The 25,795-nt window shown below is 37.2% G+C and overlaps 1 protein-coding gene across 2 annotated transcripts in view; it reads right to left on the bottom strand.

The window, feature by feature from the left end:
* ATP9B (ATPase phospholipid transporting 9B (putative)) overlaps positions 1–25,795 on the bottom strand; it is a 170,945-nt gene that overhangs the window by 98,175 nt on the left and 46,975 nt on the right. For both annotated transcript variants that reach the window (XM_084280137.1, XM_084280138.1), the window contains exons 7-8: positions 23,848–23,899; positions 6,694–6,788 (exon numbers count right to left, since the gene is read on the bottom strand). In XM_084280137.1, coding sequence (XP_084136263.1) covers positions 6,694–6,788; positions 23,848–23,899 — 147 coding nt within the window. The remainder of the gene's footprint in view (positions 1–6,693; positions 6,789–23,847; positions 23,900–25,795) is intronic.

Raw genomic sequence — 25,795 nt, 5'->3', positions numbered from 1 at the left:
AAACTAATACACATGTGGTGTCCTATATCTTCATCATTCAATTCTTTCCAATCTGTTATCACCTACAATTTAGCTAATCCAGGCTATTATGTGCTTTATTATGCAAAGAAAAATAAAGACTCTCTCAGTAGTGGATAGCACAGCAGAAAACTAATACCACACACACACACGTATATAGAATAAAAACTGCTAGTGAAATGCGTCAACCAAGAACAACTTCTCTTTTCAAAGAATGCCTTAAGTGGGAAGCAACAGCAGAATAAAAGCAAGCAGAAATTTTCATCTTTTAAAGTATATTATCTGGTAATATTTTCCTGGTTTCTAATCTTTCTATTTTCTTCTACTGCCATGCTCTCCTTTGTTACATGTAAAAAATTCTACCACGTTCTTTTGGTGTCTTTTCATATTATAGTTCTCCTTTTGTATTTCTGATTTAACACCTAAACTTTCCTGTTTTCCTTTTTTGCCTTTTTCAATTTCAGCTCTGAAACAATCTCACTTATCTTTCTGAAAAACAGATCTGCACATTCCATGCACATTTGCAGCATTACCCTGGAATGCCTAGACCCAGCAGAGTAACCCAAAAGTGCATGTTTGTTCCTAAAACTAAAGAAAGTTAGAAAAACCTATGGTCTGACAGAAATCCAGGGTGATAGTTCACTGCCATTTCATTCACGAATAGTAGAAAGAAAAGGCACAAAGACACTGCATGTGCTCAGTGGCTTTCTGAAGTATTCTCTCATTATTGAAAAGTGATAAAGGTTTTTTTTTCTGTAGCCCAAAGCTCTGTACTCTAAACGAACATCATTCTCGAGCCAATAAAATATAGTAGCCGAAGTTTTATAATATAAGGGAAAGGAAAAGAAACCCAAAGTATGTTACAGTTACAGAAGCCAGGTTAGATGGGGCTTTGGGCAACCTGGTCTAGTGAAGGGTGTCCCTGCCCACGGCAGGTGGGTGGAACTAGATGATCTTTGAGATCCCTTCCCATCCCCAAACCATTTGATGATTCTAAGACAGATTACATACAAACTGTATTGAACAATAAAGATTACTATAAGAGTACAAAGATGTTCCTTCATTTAGTGCTGTTTTCCCAGTAGCAGAAGCTGTGCATTTCTAATCCCAGTGACTTGGAAGAAGTTGAGATGGTGAATTTAGCAAGGAGACATCAAGATCTGTACACAACACTACATGTAAATAAAACTTGTGCTGACAGAGCAAGAAAAATTTACTTGATTAGGTTATGTCATTGCTACCCCCGACATAAGAGCAGGAAATAAATAAAAAATTCCTTAAAGTATTTATTTTTTAAAAAGACAACTGCTTTTTAGTAATGATTTAAATAAATTGATCTTTGAGAAATTCAGCTTCAGCAAAGGATTATTTTCATACTATAAGCATCAAACAGCTGCTTTACTGAAGCCACATAGTACTACTGTTACCTTCAATGGAAACAGTATTCTACATCCAAAATTATGTTGCTTTTAGGAACCAGTGAGGCCAAATGACCTCAGTTACTTTCTTACTCAAGATAAAAACCCACTTGGATAGAATAGGGTGATTTTAACAGTTCCACATTAAAGATACTACATGAAAGATTTGAATCTCAACAAATAAAAATTATTTTTATGTGACAGTACAGGAGTTGTTGGTTTGGTTTGTTTTTTTTTTTTTTTTTAAATAAGATCAGTAGGGATTAACCCATACTTGAAAATTGTAATTCAGAAGAATGCATTTCATCTTTCTACACTGAAAGTCAAGAAATGCCTTAAGGATGGCACAATAATGAAAATGTTCTCTTTTACATTTCATAATTTAAAAATCACCATAAAGTTATCAATAACATAGAAAAATCTCCTCTATTAGGTCAAGGGCAACATTTGTTCACCTTACTTAAAGATCATTAAAATACATTCTTAATCATAACATGTAGTTCATTACAAATAAAATTGCCTTTGGTTCAATAAAACTAATTAAATGTAAATGGTATTGTTTACTGCTGTATGGATCTTCTGATATAAATCATCGAGTCACCATTTATTGAAAATTACAGTGACCTCATTGCTGTTAATAAATTTAGTTGATCACATAAGCTAGGGAAGAACATCTCAGAACACATGTATTGCAGAAGAACTGTCCCACCTATAACTATAGAACTGTAAGAAACCTAACCTAGGTGTTACAATATTTGCTGCTCAGCCATCATTAAATGACTTGCTGAAATTTTAATTCTCTGATCACATTAAGTGCTTTAGGAAGACAACAAAATCTGTACTGATCACCTCAGTGGTGTCATCTGTTCTTTAAGAAAAGCTCTGAAGGTCTGCAGGTTTGTTTATTCTGGGTGTCACGGTGGGTAGGGTTACAGTGCGGCTCTGCTGACACAACAGACAGCTCATGCCAACACAAGATACTCACCGCCTTTACATCAGATAACTAAGGAGATCAAAGCAAGTGACAATTGTAGAACGGCTATTCCATCAAACACATGATCAAATTTTTTTATAGTCTGTTTTATGCTCAAGTTGCACACACTCTTAAATGATTAAAAACATATTTTAGCATGTAAATCTGAAACGTAAGCCTCAGCTTTGAAAATGCGCTGCAAGCACATGAAGAAGACATAAGACTGTAACAGGCGTTGCTTTATGCGAGTAGAGCCTCTAGGAGTGCAACAACCAACTGCTACTTCAGACCAAAAGCTGTCTGAAATGATTCGATCCACTTCAGCCAAACCCCAGAGCATCGGCTCAGAGTGCAGAGGCAAAGGGCTGGCCCCAGAGATCGTGCCTCACGCTCTCTGCGTGAACGGACCCCGTGCAGCTGACTGCTGGTTGATCATAAACACCTGGAAAGGTAACCTCGGGAACCTGACCTATTTTTGTCACCACCTGTACCAATGCAAGCCTTCGATGCAGTTTAAAGGCAGTACTGCACTAAAACGCAAGCTTCACATCTTTGAAACACCCAGGCCTAAGAGAAAGTAACTCCTGCCTTGTAGGCAGAGAAGATACTGTGCTCGACCCACTTCCATTACTGTGTCTTTCAACTCATCCCACATCAGCTCTGGGCATTATCACGAAACAAGGTGCAACGCAGCCCCCCCTCCCCATCTAGGCGGGACCTGGGGGCTCAACCAGAGGGGGAAAGAGAGGGAGGGAGGGGGGAAAGAGAGAGAGGAGAGCGCGCGGTTCCCGCCGCTGTGCCGGCGGCCGCCCAGCAGGTGGCAACCAGGGCGTACAGCACGGCGGGGCCGCGCCCACGCCGCGCCCGGCCTCGTCGGGGGCACGCGCCACCGCCGTTAGCGGCTCGCACCGGCTGGGTTAGCGCGGCCGCGGCCCCGCCGTTCGGTGGTACGACACTGCGCGGAGCGAATCCAGCCCTCAGCGGACACCAAGGACCCGGCTTTTGGGGAGGTTCACTTTCCAAAAGGCACTAAAAGCAAAGCGGTGTTCGGGAACGGCGCGGTTCGGAGCCGCTAACGCGGAGCACCTGCTCAGCGCTCCCTGAGGCGGGCGACTTCCGTCACGTCAGTTACCCTGGGGGCACACACGACGCGCTGCCCACCTTGTGCAGCGCACGCTGGGCACAGCCGGAAAGGAGGTAGGATCACGTCCCTGAGGAAGGAAGGAGCGCTGTCCGATTAGCCTAACATTTTGTAGAGGAAAAGAAACCAAAGCTGATCCCAGACTGAAGCACAACGCCCCGCCCTTTGCCAGACTGCCTCGAACCCCAGCAAGTTTCTGAACAACTAATTGTAAGCCTATCAGAAAGCATATGCCCCTATTACACACTACACTGTACAGGTTAGTGAGATAATCACAATGCTCAGGCTAGAAACAAAGCCCAGGTATGTTTCTAAAAAGCAACAGACATTTTCAAGTGAGCATCTGGGAAGCAACTTGCCTGATTTTTCAGCTTTATAAAGAGAAGTTTTCAGAAACAGAGGGTATTGCGGATATTTGTTCACTAGGGTGAGAAGTCTGTTTGAAATAGATTTCTCAAAGCTGCTTCAATTTTTTTTTCTTCTGTATATACAAGAGAGCTTGAATACTGTTTGCTGTGAAAACCTCAACTACCTATTTTAAGCAACACTTTAGGTAAATTGGGTGTAAAGTTTCAAAGAGCATGAAACACTTTCCCTACGCATTTAAAGCATAAATCCTATTTTTATCCTTTACATTTTGCCAAACACATTATTTTTACTCTAGGTATAAAGAAATAATTCTGCCCACTGCATTTTAATTTAACTTTTTAAAAAGTTTATGTATCTGTACATAGGGTCCATGTACAGATACAGTTTAGAACTCTATTAGGAACTACAAAAAATCAGGCTTAGAATAAAATAAATCCACAATGCTGATTTTTGTTAGTTTGAAATTCACAACTTGCTTAGAGCTTCACACTAATCTTTGGAAGTTCCCCATCCACAGAGTTTCTTTAGACAGCTGACACTCTTGCATATTGTTACTATGCCAATAAAGGTAAAAATTTCTTTGCAGAAATTAAAGAAATACTGAAGTGCTTTCCACAAAATGGAAACAGTTGTTCTGGGGCTTGCACTGAAGGATGTGGGGATCCCCTGAAAAGTGTTTACATTTGGGTGCACTATGCTATCATTTCCCAAAAATAATCCACAGACAGATGGGGCTCAGCGGTGAAGCAGATGTATGACACGACCACTGCAATCAGTCTAAGACCGGCTGGGAAGCAGCCAATTAAAATGATCTCCTTAGACGAACCACCAAGTATCAACAGTTTGACCAAACCACATGAGATGGAAATTGGGAGACAGGTTAGTTTAGTTGGCAGGAAGTATTATACCCAGGATCAGTTACTTCAGAATGACACAAAGTCAGCTTAATGCAGACAAAGTCTTGGCTAGTGCATTTATCCACCAGTAAATGCATGATGCAAGAAGGGGCAGTGGCACATCAACTGCTTAGTGGCTTCCATTTGCTGCTGGTAGCCAGGGAAGGCTTGTTAAGTACATAGCTCCTTGTTTAACTGCACCAGACGATGCAAACTCAAGCTGTCTCCTACAGTTTAAGATGAGGGAGAAAATAAAACTCTTTATATATATATATATAATATATTAAAAAAATTATAAAAGTACAACTCCTTGCTTTACCAGGTCTATTTCTTCATAGCAAGGAAGGAAAATGTCAGACATGGATTTGGGATTTTTAGGGGGAAAAAACCTGAAGAGCATGTAAAGCTTTTTCTCCTTTTCCAAAGGATAGTGCAGAGAAACCTATGCATTGTAATTTACTCCAGACTTCATTGGCCTCAGCAAATTATAACCAAAACTCAAAGAGGCAGTGCTCTGCACAAAGAGTTGTATTTGCTGAGTACAGTCAGCGATGCTTCCAAAACAAGAGGGAAATATAAAATAACTGCTAAGTCAGACACAGTTGTAACTATCTGAAAAGCACTAGTTAATAAAAAGAAAAATCTCAAATGTGGACATGATTTTTTTTTTTATGGGGAAGCAAGATAGGCCAATGATAAAATGGCAAAAAAACATAGGAGAGGCTTTCTGCAAATACTAAATCCAACTGCAGGTTAGTTTTTAAAGTCTGTTCTTGCACCAGAACTCCTGTCTAGGAGCCCGTCTTGGCCTGTCTGGTATGACCAACCTTCAGTTTCATTCCTTGTTCCCAATCCTCTATATTCAACCATAACTATTTATTCCTCTTTCTATCACAGTTGCCAAAGCACTATGCATACAGGAAAAAAATCTCTCCATTTTGTTAATTTCAGTGTTGCAGCAACTCTCTAATTCTGGAAGAATAACTGTAGATGTCCTGTTGAAGTCTGGCAGATGCTCTTAACACTTTATTAAATTGGCCAATAAACAGTCCTCTTAAGGTGTTTGTGCCTTTAATAAAAAACCTAAAGGATTTAGCACTTAAACACCAAAAATTCTGTACAGTTTGTTTTCCACAAGCTTGCAACTTGGGTATGCTTTCAGAGGAAGCTTCTTAATGCCAAGCCAACTCTCCCGTAAAATAGAAGCTTCTCCAATCAAAGGAGAGAATTCAGCTTCTCATTAAGAGATTTTTACACAGTCCTACATAGTTTTACAAAAACATGCCTATTTTGAATGGATACTTATAAACACAAACATACGTCTGCTTTTTCACAAGTTTGCCACCCATGACATGACACATACATGCAGTCCAAAAATACATGCAATTCAGCCAACCTTTGGAGAGCCCTCCCTGCAAGAACTTGTCCATTGCACCTAGTCAGACCAGAAAGCATCCTGACAACAAAAAGCACTCTGCACCTTCCAAGAGCAACTGCGGTTTCCCCAGTTCACAAGTTAGTGTTAGCTCCCAAGCTAACAAGCCAGACCTGCGCTGGCAGTGTAACGCTTGGTTGACAACACTACAACTGAGATACACTTCTGTTGAGTATGGATCTCAGTGGGGACTACAATGAGAACCACAAAGTTAAAAGATAAAAATCCAGTTCTGACTGTTTCTTTTCAACGTCATACCAAGAATATTTGTATAATCAACTTATCATTCATCATTCAGTGGAATATCTCTCTCCTGTTTTTTGCAAGGTTGAGACTGCAGTAACAGAGGTTTCCAATACTTAGAGTAATTGTTACAATCTTTTATGTAAGATATGTGTACATGCATGAAAGGTATCTCAAAAGCTAAGAGATAAAATACTTACCCCCAAAGCTGGCAATCGTTGTGTGCAACTGACAGCAACCTTCAGTTTCCAGTCTGTTTCTCCATCGAGCTGGTCAGTTCGAATGAAACATGAACCTTGAAGTTATAGAGAGACATTAAACTATTTTTTTATCTCAAAAATTCATCTGGGTAAAGATGAAAATTAGGAGTGAAAAATAAAGTGATTTACAACCATTTCTAAATAAACACACTACATATAAAAGGATTCATATTTTGGAATGTCTGTGCGTGCTTTCTTCCAGGAATTCTCCAGATATCACACAATAGCACATTTTTCTCTGATAAAATTAACAATATGACTATTTATGAATGGGGTGGAAATCCTATTTTAGAGATTTCTTAATAGTTTCTAAACTGGTTTCCAAATGTTATCAGCAAGAGATACAACTTCACGGGCTGAAACTGAAACAGGTTTAATTTGAATATTTTTATTTTTTGTTTCACTTTTACAATTATAACACAATAGAATAACGAACAGATGCCTGTGATTTTTGTCTCTTTGTGGGTATGACATCAGAGCGTTCCCCTGCTTATAGTCTCCTGGCATCTTTAAGAAAAATTTTCCAAATAAATCCTTGACATGGATATAATTCAAAACAACATGGGTCCCAATGTATGATATTTTGCTTCACCTCTAATTGTCAAGGATCCAAGGTTAAAGAAACCTGGCGACACATGCAGAGTATTTATGATACAAGGGAAGCTCAGGAAAAAGGTGATACATATTGAAGGGGATCAGTACACTTTACAGATAGAAGTATTCAAGAAACAGAAAACTGGTCAGAGCAAAGCCTCCCCCCAGCCTTAATAACTAGTCTGATGGATACCATCACGTCTGGAGTACTTCAAGGTTATTAATGTGAGCTTTAAAAAAGACCGCACACAAACACTGAGATCTATTAAAAACAATACAAATAACTACAATTTCCATCTAATTTGAAGCCTTTAAAAAATGTGGTAAAATTGTAGCAATACTCTGCACAATTGCTACACTAAAGAAACCTTAAATATTTCTGAAGTAATAATTGCAATTTCCATTACACTACAGCCTAACAACTGTATACACTATTGTTACCGTGTACTGTGGGTGTTAAATAAAAATAGATTTTTCTAGTTATTTGTAAGTTTTAAACAATGTGTATAGACATTCATGCATATATACCCATAATTCCTGTATGTTTCAACTAATCCCATAAAAACTAACGAAGTAGTTTTATCACTAGAAAAGATACAGTAGCAGTTAAATGGAAGGAATCGCTGGCAAAGCAGTTCACCCAAATTTGAGTCTTCTTAGACAAGAAGACAATGTGCTACAAGCTTTAAATCCAGTAGGCAGTACATCAAGAAAGGGTACCTACCAGCAAACACAAAATTGAGGGATTCTTTTACAGGCCACAGGGACCCTGATGTAAGTAAAATCTAACAGAACCCAATGCTTTATTCATCAAGGCCTGTAAATTACGCAGTTCGCCATGCTAGCAGTCTGAAAGGACCTGCTTGAGAGAGAAACCACCTGAAATTATATCCCACTAGAAGGTAGCATTTTGGCACAACAGTCTTGCATGAAGGCTTGTAAGCTACTTTCAACAGCTCTATTTGTATTAAGTGCATATTAAGTAAACAAATCTTTAAATGTTAACACAAACTGTTCTCAGAACACACTATCACAACTAAATTTCACTTCAAGTTCAGAGCTGCAAATCTCTATCTAAAGTTCTTGAAAAGCTGATTTTAAATTCTGAACAGGACTTTTAACAGATTTTCTTCTCAAAATAAAAGACTATAAAACACTTTTTCAATAGTCCAGTGACATAGGTTGCAGTATGATTAAGGGTGAGGTACAAAGGAACACCTAGAAATACCAGTTTCTCTGCACCTTCTCTCCGTGGCACAGATGAGCCTACTTTCCATCATACTTTTCCTGTACAAGACATTTCATGGTTCTCTTTACCCTTCCTGTCAATGGCTGCTCTCTTCCATCAATTTCATTTAGAATTATACTATAGATCAATGCAGTTCAAGACCAGTGTGGCTTCTGTGAATGGTTGACTGCACATATATTCATTTAATAGAGCTCACACTATGACATGTATTGGCCAGCTGCATTTCCTCTCCACTTCAGCAGTTAATTTCATCAATAACTTATCTCATAGCCTGTTTCCCTTTTATCCAGAAAAACGGACTGCTTTCTGCCGAGTCAGCTTTCTATAGTGACCACAACAGCAAAACTGAAACAATACAATCCTCTACCTCAAATACTGCAGCAGATGTCACTAAGCAATTTCAATTATGAGATACTGATTTTAAACCTGTTTTAACTAAGATATAAACATGGGGGATTAAACATGTAAATACAAACACAACTCCTCAACCCTACCAAGCCCTTGGTCACACAAACTTTACATTTGGAAAGTATTTGAGTACATTAAACTTCTAACAAATCGAACTCTTCTAAAAAAGCTACTGTACCTGTTCCATTTTGAAATGCTTGGAAGTACTGTACCCTTAATCACAAATGTGACAAAAAAAGGTAGTAAAACCCCCTGTGTTATGAAAACTGTGTTATGTACTTAACAGAGTGTGTTTTAGATCAGTGTTAAAAAGCTATGACATTTCTAACCTGAATATGACTTGCCAGGAAAAAACACATCTATATGAATGTCAGAAATTGCTATTCCTTCCAAAATCAGTAATAAAGCTTGAACCTGACAATTATCTTACAGAACAGAATGAAACAATTTTTTTTTAAGTTTTGTACTGCTTCAAGGAAATCATGAAGTATTTTAAATGTTTATCAAAATGTAGTTGTTTACAAAAAAAAAAAAAACCACCAAAACTTCCATGATGAATGTAAGAAGGTTTTGTAAGGCTACATATAAAGAAGAATGAATATAATTAAAAATATAATTAGACACAGTGAGGGAACTCAGATGCTCATTTCCCATAACAATACACAGATCAGCGGACAAAGCTGAACATCATGAACACGTCTGACTCATTTCTATCTTTACAATGAAAATTTTGGAATGATGTGGATGGTTCGTTTAAGGAAATTACACTGGGATTAAAGACTTTAATCATTTATTGAGAGTGGTGCAAACTTCACATGAGCACATTTAACCTAATTTACAAGTATGTAATATTCATTTATACTAAACAGTTGGAGACAGGCATAAATTAATATAGTTCATGTCCATGCAAGGTGCTGCCCAAGGGCAACTGAACTGATTTTTAAAACCTTTTCAACTGAAATTTGTGAAACCTGAATGCTTAGGGAAGCCCTAGGACTACAAAACCATTTTTTGTGTTTTAGCAAATGCTCGATCATTTGAGGCCGGTCCAGAATTTACCCTAAGATGGTTTTCTTGTGGAAAAGCTGCACCTACAATACAAAGGATAAAAACAATTTTAAGAACCTGAAGTTACTATGTGACTTTTAAATTTTAGGATACACAGCTAATTATTAGCAGCTTTCTTGTTCTCACAGAACACATGTGCAGGGCATGTACATGTGAAATGCTTCTGGGAATAGTTTATACTTAGAATTGCATCCGTGATCTCTTCAGTGGGTCTGCCCACTCTAAAAATCGTGAAGAAAGATGTCCTGAACAAAAATTTTCAAACTAAATACAGGTTGTTCTTGGAATGTGTAGGACATATTTTAGCCTTAAACTTAAAAAAAGTGAGAAAAAGTAGAGGAAAAAAAAAATCCTCATCTAAAGAAGCTTCTGAGTGAAGTAAAACCCAATTACATCACAAAACCTTCGCTTAATACTATACATTATCATCAGATAGCCAAATCTTGTATTTTTATACTACCGAGCTCTCTGTTCATATTTTATGCATTGATCCCTTTATGTGTAGACATCTTTAATTTCCTGAAATTATAGTTAAGTATGCAAACTTGTGCTACCACCAGCAGTGAAATTTTATTTTTATATATAGACTTCAGAGCATTAATTACAGCTTTTAATACAGGCTTCTGAAAATAAGCTATTACTTGGGATGCTATGTATTTTCTTAAATGTGTTCTAGCTTGCAGAGTTTTTAAAATAAATCACTCTGAAGAGGAAAAATCGTTATGCATTAATTTATTCAATCATATTTTATTTCATTTCAAAGTGTTGTTTCTGATAAGTAGTGATTGATAATTTATCCTTACAACAGTTACCTTAACTCAGCCTGTTTACCAATTAGTTTCTAAGGAAAGTTTAATTAACACAGGAAAGCCAAAATAGCAGTTTTGACAAACTAAGAGTTTGTCCTATTTAGGAAAAGAAAAATATCTGAAAGTATTTGATATAAAATTGCATTACATGGTTTTCATGGAAGTCTATAATGAAGAAAACACAGCAGCGAAGATCTGAATTACAGAGATTTAGTGTTTGCAACTACTGTAGAAAGAAAACCTCAAGTACTTTTGAGAAGTTTTAGTTTGCTGCAGAAACAAAACTATATGTGTAGTATCTTCTGTATACTACATACATTCCTATGTATAACATACATTGCTCTTTCTGAGGTATTTTAGGCAAAGACTCCTTAGTAGGAGACCACTGAACTTTTCTTCATAGCCTAACAGCATCCTACAATAATAAGGGAGAAGCAAAATACCCTACCAGTTATGTAAGTATGGCCTCACTGCTTTGTCAGGCAGTAATGCTCCTGAATAATTTAAGACTGAATAATTGAATCCAAATACCTCAAAATGTGTGCATCAACTCATGGAAATTCCCAGCAAATGAGATTCATAAAGCAGCAAAGAAAACTTTAGGTAGAGTGGCACCATAAAAAGACAGCTTCCTCTCTGCTTCCTTCTTGATCATGAAGTCTACTGGCTTCGTTTTTACAAAGAGAAGGTGGCAAAGTATGATAATACTTAAAGCACTTCTTTTCCAGGACTGTCCAGGTTTCTTGACTAATAACAAGATGAGAAATTAAAATTGTTTTCTTGCTGTAAGATGATAAACTATCCCACTTGTCCTGCATCCAGAACTTAATTTTCATTTCCTCACTCCCAGTTCCCAGCCTGGAAGAAGGATCTGAGAAAGAAGTTCTAGGTCATGAGATGAGATGGAACAGGGAGGATTCCAAATTCAGGGGGAAGAGAAACCGACAGAATAACTTATTCTGACTAGCATTTAAAAAAATGAGAGTGAATGATATATCATTATAAGAATACTTCCACACTTCCATCCTTTACTTTTTCTGCTCTTGCTTTGAGCAATCACTTACAGCAGATCTTGTCTTTCACTACACTTAATCAGCATTTTACAAATGAAATTATTTAACATTTCTATTTTCAGATTTCACAAGTACATTCAAATCCCTTCCACAGAGCCTTAACAGACAGCCCACACAGTATTTGTTACAAACATCAGTATACGCAGTAAAGAATAGTATATAAGAAAGCAAATCGACACAGAAGTTCTGAAAATTGTATTAAACTTTCTCTTGGAGAACATTAAAGTTAACAGATTTCTGCTTGCAATTTTATTGCCAAATAGCAGCAAGCTTAAAAAAAAAAAGAGACTTGCCAGTAAGAACTAAAAGAACTTTAAGGTTCTTAGATAAGGTTCTTTAAGGTTCAGATATGCCGTAGCATACATTTTAACGTTATAATGTGATGAAGGTGCACGGAAGGGAAGCAACTATGATTTAGTTGTATATAGCAGATATGCAGGAATATACATATTTTACAAGCATACTGAAGAACAAGCACACTGAAGAACAAGCACCCCAGACTTCAAAAGGTATTGTTTTGTCTGCATAAATGAAGGGTTGAATTCCATGCTCCATTACAGACATGTCATTGAAAAACCACTGTAGTGTGCTAACTTAGTCTAAAACAACAGTAAAATTAAATTACATTTACTTTCTGTAATATGTAACTGATAAGAATTCATGTCAGGTATTCTTAAACAGAGATAATGCTAAACCACCACTACACATCTGGGTTCTTTTCAGTTAAATCTAAATAAATAAAATTATGTCTGCCTTCTCTCTCAAAAGCTGTATCCAATGAATTTTTTACAAATGAGAACAACAGTTACAACTAATGCCTTTCAAGCCCCAGCAAAACTGAATTATTAAATCTGTCTGCCTATATCCTATTACAGCCTACTTATGAATACTTGATTTTATTTTGTATAATTGACAACAGTTGTCAGGAAAGGAAGGTTTTAACGGCAATCAAATTAAGATCAACTGGTATAAGTGTCACAGTGAAGAGCCTGCATCAAGTGTTGATGAATTAATTGATGGGTCACTGGGAAACAGAGCACGTGGAACTACGGTGTCATAAATAGCCATATATTATTTGGTAATACTCCCAGCCTTTCTGATTTTAAGACAAAGTAATTGGAAGAGATGAGTTACTAGAATATACCCATAAAAAGAAAAATAGACTGCCTTCACACACCTAACATGAGATCATTTATGAACAACTTCATTTTTAAATCATTTATATTACTTAAGTGACAATCTGCATGAAAATTTTAAACTGATGACAAGATGAATAGCAGCACCAAGATGACGTGTTGGAGTACAGAGTTTCATGTACCACTGTAACAAGAAGCTTTCAATTATGATAGCTTCTAAGGAGGAAAAGCACCCAAGACACCCAAAACATCCCAAACATTTAAGCTACAATGCCATCACATAGGATGAAACAAAAAAATACAGTGGCATTTATACAAGACTGATTAAATTAGTTTTAAGACATTACTTTCTCTTAAGACCATGAAAGAACTGTGTGTACTTGAGATATTTGATCTGAATTAAGAAACCAATGAAGCAATTGATTAATTGGAATTTAAGCCATCAGTCACTGGATCCATCAACAGATTCATTTACATTCTAAACAATCAGCTGATGGTCTTATAGGATACCATGTATTAATACACAGTCAATATGATACCCCCAAACTCATCACCATTCTTTATTGACAAGCGCACAGATGCTTTTAATCCGAGCTTGATCACACCACATCTTTTTTGAATTGCTATATTGATTCAGTACGCTTTACGAATTTTTAACTCCATTTTTATTAAAAACATTATGGAATTCTCTTATACATAACAAACTGTTCCAAATTAAAAAATAAAAAGAGAGTACCCACATTCATATTAACATTCTCAAATTTTAACTTACTGCTTTGTATTATTTTGAGATTATGGAATTTGTCTTTTCCATTTAACAGGATTTGACACACCACTTTACCAGTACACATCAGAACAATAATGGAGCAATCTCTTTTTGAAGAAATCCAGCGATACAGAAAAAAGATAATGTGAATTATATCTTCAGTTTAATGACTAAATCAAAACCTCTGCCATACAGAACACTTAGAACACTGAAAAAGTTCTTGCTTTTCAGATCAAAAAAGGTGAGGGAGGCCAGAATACCACTTGATAATGGTATGCAAATCAGTACTGTACTTTACCAGATGTCAGCTTTACCATTTTATACAATCCACAGAATATTTTTCACTGATACTACTTCCTGTTTGTGCCTTAGCTTAATCTGCTACTCTAGTTGTTTTTAACATTTAGAACTGGAATAACCTATGTCCATCTGTCTCATGCGTGATCCAAACGCATCGCCTGATTAAAACCCAAGAATCTTTAGAATAATTCCAGCCTTATTTATTCATCTGTAAACTGACTGTGCTCACATCTTCAACGCTAGTCACATGTCACATTTACTACATATGTTAGTATGAGAGCACACTTCTCAACAAGGAGTGGATGGTACACCTTCCTTCAAATGAACCAAGGCTGAAAATGTTTTCCAGAGGTAACTTACACAGTAGGAGAAAATCCCTACTGTAACCTACTACAGCAATCTTATTTCCTGATACTACAGACCACTTTGATACAAAATATGCTGCACATCCAGATAGGTAAATGAGATGAAACCAAACCTTTTACAACCAGAGTGGTTAACAGCCTTTTAATACAGAGGTGCTTCACTGCAAAACATTTTAAGACCCCACTACAAGAGGAAAATTGTCTAACATCGATACTATTCCATAAGTGCTATTCCATAAACATCACCCATTCTGGTATCTTATTATCTGGACCATTATTCTGGTCTAACTACTGAGCCCAGCTGGCATTTACCATTTATCTGTCCTTAACACACAGTGCTGATTTGGTCCTCAAAGGAACACATTCTGATTTGTCACTGGATATTTGGTTCTTATTTAAACTGCATTAGGAGAATTATTCCAAGTGCAAGTACTGCATGTTTGTTTACAGATTTCAATAGGATCCTTCTTACAAGTTACAGTCACATATGCAGTAGTTATAGAGGGCAATCATTAAATTGCTGCCTGTCATAAGAGAAATTGAATCAGGAATTAGGACTTTTTAACTTGCTTTCTATATTTTTGGCTTGAATTTCAGTTATCAAAATCAATTCAATCTGTTTTCTAATCCTAATGCAAAGCACACATTAACATCGATGCCATACGTAAAGGTTGAAAGCATTCAAAATATTTTAAGAATATTGACAAAACAGGCTCCCTAATTTGAGAGCTCTGACAGCACAACAGAACTTGCTCTCCCCATCGACCTCCTTAATGCACTTATGTATTTTAAAGACCAATAATACAGAAAAATACGTATGCGTACACCCCTCAAGGAAGAGCACCCGTAACTGAGTCAAGGAGCATTGTCTCTCTTGATGAGGGCAGAGCTCACAAGGAAAGAGAAGAGGTTGAGAACAGGATATGGCCACATGTATCAGAATCCACTGAAAGTATGTTTAATCTCAAAGATGTGCCATTAGCTGAACTCAATTAGGAAGAACAGGAGTCAAAACTTCGGTACCTCAAAGCTTAAACACAGAAAAGTACAAATCAAAGGAGTTGAAAAAGCCATCAGAATACAACTGGCACATGAAAAAAACACAGGATAAATCTTTGGATAATATAGCAGGGAAAAGAACATCCTCTTTCACCAACCAGGAGACTGAGAAGAAAAAAAGAGACCCAGCTACAAAGATTTATCATTTGACTTCATGACAACAAAAAGCAGAAGATTTCTATTTTCTCTAATTCCTTTTTACTTTACAGAGGAAGGCTGTGTAAAACACCACCTGCAATCAGAACTGGAACTGAAGTTAAATATTTGAGCTAAATTTCATTTACCCTTAACACGTCCCAAGAACAGTGACAGTGTGGCATCATGGACCACAGCATTTGTACGGAAAATTCAGTGCCCTCCTCAACTGTGCACTCCTTACAAGGCCACTGGCTCCACATCAGGCTTTCCACCAGAAGAGCTGCTAGACTAAGGTCTGCGCAAGCTTCCTATCCAATTCCAGCCAGTCACATGCCTCAATCCCCATATCACAGTCAGAATCAAATTAGTATGTGCAAGCCATCTTTCCCTTATCGATACATTAAGATGGATTTCAGCATGATTACTAAATCTGCAGCAAGACAACTTTAAAACTACTGCAAGATCACTCCTCATTAGACCTAATAATCAGAACTTTATATACTACGCAGGAATTCCTTTTTCACAATAAAGATGAGGATCATCAAGAGACGTTTTCCAGTGTTTCAAAGAATTATTGAGTTAAGGCTAACAGATTGTCTAGTAAAGCTTTCAGGTAAATTTAAACCAAAAGCAAAACCAAACACAAAGCCCACCAAAAAATTGAACAATGTAACAGAAGAAAAGGTACCTTTAAGAAAAACCTAACACACGCCATCAACTTTCTGAACACATACTTTAGAGGTAACAAACCACTTCTACACAGGGAATTCTTGAACCTAACTTCTGCAAGAGTAATTTGTCTTTTATTTTCAAAGCTTTCAAAAACATATCTACAGTCTATCAGTTATACATATAGTTTGCCTGACTTCCCCTGCCTCTGACATTCATTTCGATGATTGTTGCTATCAGCTTTTCTAAGCTCTTTCCCAAAACTGGTGCAATTGTTTGCGATTTCAAGACATTCAGACTGCTAGACCAGCCAAGCCACAAAATGCCCTGAAATTCAGTGGAAATGCATTATCACTTAAGAGTAGGAATAGGCAAATTTAAGCCTAACACAATACACTGCCACCTTGCATATCAACTTTTTCAACTCTTACTAGGGTTTTTTTTAATAAAAAAAAACCAACCTAAAATATTTCCTTGTTATTGCTCATTTTGATGCAAATCTAATGAAACACTTGCACTGTGTCAGTCACCTAAGCGTGCACAGAAAAAGGAAAATAATCAGGAAATTAAATACATGATAATGCCCTATAATAAAATTCTACTGTGTCATTTTACATCAATACTAGAGAGCAATACTTTTAGAACCTTAATGCTTGCTGAGACCACCTCCTTCCACCACAGAGCACTCATACTATCTGAAACAAGTAGCTGATCACATAAAATAAGTAAGTAATACTCAGCGGCTTAAAGTAGATTCCAAAACATTTCAAGCCCGAGTTAAATCAAATGTTAAAACCAGAATAGGAACTGAAGTATAGAAACAGATTAAAGTAGTTTGGACAGATTGTTGGCAGCTACTCATGCCCTGAAGATAAACTTTTATCTGGCCGTATGTGCAAAACTTAACTCTAGTCATTTATCATTCTCTATAGCAATAGATTTTCAAAGCCTTTTAGTTCCCAGACAGGTAGGTTTTATAACGCTTGTTTTCTAAACATAATAGAAAATTCCAGAATGTGTGACAAATGCAACTCCTTCAGCCTTATTAATCTGCCATAGGTGGTTTTATGAAGAGAGAAAAAGTGACATCAGTTGTGCAACTGAATGACAAACTGACATTTTCTTCCTCTGCTTTGATTTTCAAATATCTGGAATTCCAGAAAACACTGGGGTCCAGACAATAAAGCTGTTTGCAAAAGTCTTATCCCTAACTGTCCAGACTGAATAGGTACTACCTGCATCACCTTTATTATATTTTTACTTGCAGTGAGTTTGGGGTTTTCTATTAAGACTAGTAAAGAATCCTGAAAACTTTTAACTACAAATTTTAATGTGAGATTGCTTTGTTGTAATTCTGAAAAATGTAAACACGTTTGAAACTAGTAATTTATGCATGAGTAAATATACCTTTTTAATGGAGTTTAATAAAGTGAAATTCAAGAAACTGATCTATGCAATGGGTGACACCAAAGGTCCTCAACGGGCTGGATAAACGGGCTGACAAGAACCTCAGAGTGCAACAAGAAATGGTGCAAACTGGTGCGCCTGTGCAGGTACAGCCCCACACACCAGTTTAGGCTACCCAGCTCAAAAGCAGCCTGGCACAATAGGACCTGAGGGTTTACTGTGGCACATTTACCATGAGCCAACAACATTATTGCTGAGCATTTTGCAACATTAACTTAAGGCTGGTCCTTCATCTCCTCCCATCCCCAGAGCTTTTACACAAAAAGTATCAGTAACATGTGGAAAGTAAAACCGTAGTTTGTTACTTCATTACTCCATGCACGTTACACACACATACCTTTTATATTTAAAGAAAGCAAAGCTCTGAGTTTTGCCTTTGTAGCAAACAAGGCTACTGTTATCTTGGGCTGCCTTAGGCAACCTATTGCCAACAGGTTGAATAAGGTGGTGTTCATCTCTGCTCAGCACTGGTCAGGTCACATCTGGAGCCCTGTGCAACTGTCATCACCTTCCAAGTAATTACAGGACTGTGAGAATTTGTAACTGATTTCCCATTTCCCTATTATTTCCATTGTACAGTTGTGGTGGTAGACATACAGTATTTTGGAATGTTCACACCAGTAGATTACTATATACTGTATGATGATTTGGGCTTGACAGCAGTGGAACTGATCAGTCAGTGGGAGTTGCTCTCTGTAGACTATTGCCTCTAACAATACAAAATAAAAAATGAAAAATTGCCAATTTGGTAGCTACTGAGAAGTCTATAGCAGCTTATGTATTAAAATGCATTTGTGGACCATATTTTACTAGACTTCAATCTTCAACAGTTCTACCTTTACAGTTTTTAAAAACGTCTGCAAGTTTGTCAGAGGAGGGCTAACTTAACGCAGTACTCTGCCTCTTGGGAAATCTACTTTTTTCCAGAAGCAGGGACTGCTACTCTACATAGAATCAAATGTCTACCAAAAATCCTAACTCCGTGCAAGAGAGATGTACAAGATTCAAATAGCACGGTCATTTCCACTTTACCCTCTGGAAGTTCAGCTTCTACCAGAAAAGGCTGAAGAGAAAACCCAGCTCTACTCTTCATACCATCAAAAAGCATTATCTGCAACAAGTGGGAAGACAAAGGTAGGTTTAACCAAGATTAATATATTCGTACCCTCCTAAAAGCTACTAACAGAAAACTGTATCATAACACTGTTATGTCTGTCATATGCCTAAATAGCTAGCAGTAGTACAGAATACAAATAATCCTTCATAGTTCTAGAACCCATGGAGCCTGTTACAAGCCCAAAAATTAGCTATCCCTTCCAGCTAAAGAGCCTTTACCAAATAGACTATTTAACCCTATTTCCATGTACAACACTAATGTGCCATGCCATCTTTCTCCCTTTAACTTTCAAAGTTGTGGCAAATTTCAACCAAGCATGGCAGACGAAAGACCCCAAGGATATTAAGTTCCTTGAATTTTTGTGAAAAACAAGAGGATGAGCGAATCACATAAACAAGAGAAAAGCCAAGCTGTCAGTCCCAGCAGTCATCTGTTCTAGGACCTAGAAAAAACTGATAGCAAAAACCAACACATGCTTAGCTCAGAACCAGCCACTGCATTTGCCAGCTTTTGGGCCATGAATAATAAGATTCTGAGGTTACTGGAGGTGAGCGAACGAGATGTTTAAAGGAAAAAGAAAAAATAAATTTCATTCTTTTTTGAAACAGCAGCCACCTTATCAAACGTGTGTTCCTCTTAGAATTTCACATTTTGAAGTTAACAGAGCAGTAGTTTTCCAGAGATACCAAGTCTTATAAAGACATGCACCAGATTTTCATTAAGGACCAGTTCCAGTTCATGTCAGAACACTTTTGTGTGTTAGCATAGGACTAAGTGACCTGCATCAGAAACTGGTCACTGAACCAAGAGACAACTAAGGTAGAGGAAGAAGATTCTAGCTTAGAGAAAACTAAAGAGTTCATCTTTGAAATTTTTCTTCTTTTACAAACATAGTCTCTTCAATAATACTCCCAGAATGCTGAAGTGATTGACACCTGCATCGGTTGGCAATTCCTGGGGACAATCACAAAGTTATACAATGTCTGGAATGCCCTGCCTAGGTTTTGACTTATGATTGAGGTAGCATATAGACAAATAAAACAGAGAGAATGCCAAACATTTTTTTTTTTAAAAACCTCTGAAAACTATGTTAAAGGCAACTTAGGATCTAGCTTAATCTCAGTAACAGATCTTTCTGCTGGTGCAACACAGATATTGCCTACCTTAAGATTTCCACTAAGGTATTCAATTGTTTTTGGGATGAAGCATGCTTGTACAGCAAATGAAAATAACCTTTAAACCATCTTTTGCAGCCAGCTCAGCATGAATGTTGCCTCTGATCCGATGGAAGGCTAATAAATGGGACAAATCTTCCAAATTGCTTTTCATCTCTGCCACATGTAATGAGAAATAACCAGGTTCAGCCTCAGCATTTATGCCCTTCTTTTTTAAATATACGTAAACCCAAGTTATTATTCCAGAGTTTTTTTGCCAATGAAAATCTTGTGGAAACCTCTGTTATATGGGGAGCCTGAAAGCAGCAAATTCAGATCTGAGGAGGAGTCATTTCTACCTGCTCCAAAACCCCAGGAAGTATCCTAACTCTAAACAGCCATCTAGCTGCCTCCATTTGGGAAAAAGAAGAATACAGTGTTACAGACTGTCAAACATGAATACAAAACAAAGACCCATGTATACTGGCCTTTAGTGTAACTTTCAGAAAAGTCTGATTAAAATGAGAACTGCAGACACTAGATACATCGGGTACACGATTAGCATCAAAGTTGCTGTATCAGATTAGATGAAGACATGATTCTAGCTAAAAAACAATGTATCTGACAAAGTCAAAACAACATCTAATAACAGTTCAGTTTTTAGCAAGTGAGCTTGATCCCCTGAAATTCAGCTGATGCTATGCAATTTTAAAAGCATCCCTCAAAGTGCATTTGGGGTGCGGCTGGGAAGTGGAAGGGGAGGGGAAAAAACCCCACTGCCATTGCTTCTACAGTACCACTCTTGCATGAAAAGAAGCCAGAATAGTTTTAGACTGATCTTTGTAAACAACTCATCTGTAACTCAAAATGCTTCTGTTTTGACTGAAGATGTAAGATATTGTAGTGCTGCAGATTAATTATGTGGTGTATTGAAGATGGAAAATTGTATTTTTCCTGGAAAGCAGCTTATAGGGAGGGTAGGATTTTCAGTTTAGTTCAAACTCTTCACTTTACTCTTCATAGATTTATAGGAAGAAGTTATAGTTAAACTGTTTTATTGCACAGAATATAAAATAAAATTACATATAGAACATAAAAAGATGCAAAAGCTACTGTGTTTTACAAAGTACTTAAAGTGTCAACTATAAATTAAACCATAAATCAGTCAAAACTGCAACACCCAAGAAGAAACAATTACAGATGTAAGTGTTCATTCTGTAGTCAAAAAACAATTACTGCCATATGCTTGAAGTTCAGGGGATTTGGGTTTTTTTGGGGGGGGAGGATGGTAGTTTGTTTTATTTTTAAAGTAGTGCAACACCAATATAACCAGTTAACTTGTTGCACGCTTACAGAAAGCACATTTTCAATGCTAAAAGTGTCCAATGTGTATAGCAGAAGTGTATATAAAATAATTTATATCAGAATTCTGGGAAGATTTCACTCAATTTGCTCCTCACTTTACATTATAAGGAACATTTACATAGTAGGTACCCAACTTAAAGTGCTCACAATCATTTTTTAAAATATCAAATATGGAAAGTATTGTAACAACATGATAAACTTTAAAGCAGCAGCTTTATTTTCTTGATTGCAAATTAACCGAGTTTCTTACAGGGAAAACTTATTTACGGCATTCTAAGAAAACTAACTCAAGTAGACTTAAACAGTGAACACTCAAGTAGACTTGAATTTCACTTTCAGAAATGTTTCTACACACATTTCTGACACAGGGATTCACCCTGTTCTCCTCCCCCCCATTTATACAAAGAGATAGCTTAACTTAGATCAACTGTGGTTCTTCAAGATTTACTACTCATATATTCCAATCAAGACAAAGAAGCATCCTATGCAGATGCACTTCTGGCCTGTGCTGTTCATTGTTGAAGGATGGGACACGGTTGTGGTTGCCAAAGAGTACTACAGAGAAGGGAGACTATGGAGTCTCTTACAACCTCCCAAACAGAACCCAAAAATTTAAGATTTAACAGGGAGGAAAGCCTGCTATAGTGCAAATATGCAAAACACATAATTTGAGATCTTGTTTTGGTGCAAGTTATGCAAATGTTCTTGTTCATTCATTCCAGCAGTGACGATGCATCCGGTGTGAAGTGTTGCAAGCTGCCTCTCACCGGGCAAACAGGTGTTGATGCTCCTACAACAGCAAGCGCTGCGCAGTGCTACATACTGAGCTCCATACACCTTTCTGCTGGGTGTACATCCCTTCAAGAAACGGCATCTGATACGTACCCATGCTGGAGTGGGCAATTACTGCTTCCAAATGCCATCTATCCAAATGTAACATCTAATCCCATATAGTTAGTAAAGACTAGGAAAATTTTCCATTAACACACACCGCCCTTCTGCCACTTACACACCACATGCAAGTGGCCTAGTTTAAAGTAACTATTCTATAGGTGCAGAAGTCCTCCTGCTTTGTACTTTTCTAGGAGCTGTGACTTAAGCCACAACAGTTTTTGGGTCAGTAGGAAAAACTGACATTGCCAGTAGCCCAAAACCAATTGCAAATCTTTTTATAATGATGCTGGATCTAAAGAGATTTTAGTTGTCAGAAACATTACGCATTTTAATAGTACTGGGGGAGAGAATAAAAAGAAAAGCCCATGTATCCTGAACCAGAGGGTGATTAACCAAGATGGAGATGATATACAGACTATTTGGAAAGCACGTCAGTCCAGACCATTTGTAGATGATCTAGTGCATCTAATCAGCATCTGAAAGTCATTATCAAGACACAGTAACAACTGCTTTTAGCAAATATATAGCTCTAGTAGTGTTCTGTAGGCTATCACAAATATTTTTGTCTTCTCTTGAAGTGATCTCTGCAAATTTAGCCTTTTACCTGAAATATATGATAGAACCCCAGTGCCACCGTGAAATACCAAGTGCCACTAATACAGGGTTTCCCAATATCACAGCCATTAGCTTTGTGAAATTTAGTGCTGTCTGACAAATACCAGACAGTTCTTCAGGGTCTGAAGAGAAATGGTAATATAAAGGAGGGAAACCCATTTGAGTTATATAGGGGGTATCCAATAGTAATTTCCAAACTTTAATCAAACAGCTATAATTTATAGGGTTCCTATAAAGGAGATATTTGTTTCTCAAAGATTAAGAGTACTTCCCTATCACCATGTGAAGAGAAACAGATCTAACAAGAAGTACTATTCTTTCTCTCACTCAAGAAACTTGTTGGGAGTTTTTTTGACTGACAAAAAAAGCAGTATTATTTACAAGTTAAAAAATCCAGTTATTACAGCTTTTTATATCACTGTAAGAAATTTAAAAAAATATTTAAATGGCATATGTACATTCAGATTTCAGTTCTTCTCAATATAATTGAAATACAAATAATCATTATCTTGCAACATTTAAATGTCGTGACTGTAAACCATATAAAATACTATTAAGCCATATTAAGCATGTATAGTCTTTTAAATATAGTGTTATTATTTGCTTTACCTAACATTTTGTTATGTCTTCGTTAAAATCATCCTTTTAGATGAACGTGTCTATAAAGGTTTCAGATTCACAGTAAGTCCGAGCATACTGTGTTTCTCACATTCAGACCTTCTCCCATTATTCTGATGAACACAGACCTCCTACCATCAATTTGACCACTTCATATTAGCCACAAAGCACAGCCTAAAATTTTAACTCCAAGCACAATCACATAACCAATCTCAATTATCAAAACATACCAGTTTTCTCCGATGTTCTGAGAAACACCATGTCAGATGGGATTCGTTGATTCTGAGGAGAGGGAAAAAAGCGTATTTTTGTAAGTAGGAGAAAAGTGAATTCCAATCAAATGTCCAGTAAGATCTATCACCAAAAGGTCACACTTGGATTGAAACTCAATTAAAATAGGATTTCTCACAGCACTTTACATTCAGCATTTGCAATTCAGAAATCAATATTTTCGAAAAATTATACAATAAGCAAACAACAGCTAATCCCTTCAGATGCTCTTTATAAGTGAATCATAAATACCTGAAGAACTACAACAGATTTACATTTTCTTGACTGAAAACAGTAGTTTGAGAACATAAATATTTAACGGAACTATTTTAAAAATAATTTCCCTGAGCAAAATTCTGACACCCAGCATATATAACAGTAAACTTTAAAAACACCTGTCTTGGCACTCAGGTTGGAAACATTATGTATACCAAGTATTCTCCTCTCTCTCACCACAAACATATGTACACAGAGAAAAAAGCAAGCCAGGGAACACCATTTTGCTGTTTCACAGATCTATAAATCTGTCCTTTACAAAGGCAAAAATGAATTGCATTTCTTCCTCAACATCTAAGGCACAGAGCCATATGCAGCCAGATGTATCTGCATTCCTGTTCTGTTATTTCCCTTTCAAGCACAGATCTGCATCAAACTGTATTCTCAGGTTTTTGTTGACCACAGAAAGGCCAATCTGAGCTTTCAGATCAAACAAAATGAACCCCTGCCCCCTCGCCCCTTTCATGCTATATGAATAGCCTAACCCTTAGCTCCCCCAACACTTGTTCACAAGGCACCTACCAACACACCTGTTACACCCTGCCAACACAGGGTTCAAGAATGAAAAACTGGGGGAAGTAAAAAGAGCCAACATGTCAAATCCTGAATAGGATATGAGACTGGAAAGAAAAAAAGCAACAGACTAAGCTGACAGAGACCAGAGGTAACAGTGGGCAGAGACACAAGAAAAGATATTGTAATGAACTGCAGTTTCTTCCACCACAGCTTACATCCAGTATGGCATGTGCTGTACTGTTTGATACTGAAGCTAAAACCAAAGATTAACTTGCATTTCACTTACAGACTACCTTTAACCAATTCAGATACCTCAGGGGACTATCAGAATCATAGAATTATCTTGATTGGAAAGGACCCTTTAGATCATTAAGTCCAACCATCACCTTAACGTGCCGACCACCACTAAACCACGTGCCACCACATCTAAGCCATCTTTTCAATACATCCAGGGATGGAGACTCCACCACTTCCCTGGGCAGCCCATTCCAACGCTGAACAACCCTTTCTGTTAAGGAGTTTTTCATACCGTCCAATCTAAACCTCACCTGGTGTGACTTGACACCATTTCCTCTTGTCCTATCACTTGTCTCCAGGGAGAAAAGGTTAGATCAGCATTAGCAATGGTTGTACTAGTTCCATGCTGAAAAATTATATGTAATATTCAAGTCAGGTTAAGAGGATGTAACGCACCAATACTTTTCACACAGAAAGCACCTCCATCTGAGAATAAGTTTTAGGTTTTCCTGTTCTACTGCACTGATATTGCCTTGAAAGCAAATGCACACCTAGGGCTCACCTCTTTTTTTTTTTTTTTTTTTTTTTTAAAAAGAGCATAACTGCCTTCCATGGAAAAGAAAACACGTAGCTGAGAAAGTCCACTACGTGGCATACATGAACCTCACAGATTTCGGCCTTAAAAACCTGACTGGATTTACTCAACATAAAGCTAAGAAGCATGTTCAGTATCTGAGCATTTCAAAAGTACAAAAATATTCCCTATTTAACACTTCAATTCTAATCAAACTGCAAAGTTATTACAGCAGCAATAATTCAATTGCAGTTCTGTTTTGCACTACCAGCTATAAAAATATGGTTTGTTATTTTATACAGATG

This window comes from Gallinula chloropus, assembly GCF_964237585.1.
Source record: "Gallinula chloropus genome assembly, chromosome: 2".
NCBI classification, from domain to species: Eukaryota; Metazoa; Chordata; class Aves; order Gruiformes; family Rallidae; genus Gallinula; species Gallinula chloropus.
This window is presented reverse-complemented; position numbering and strand designations above follow the sequence as displayed.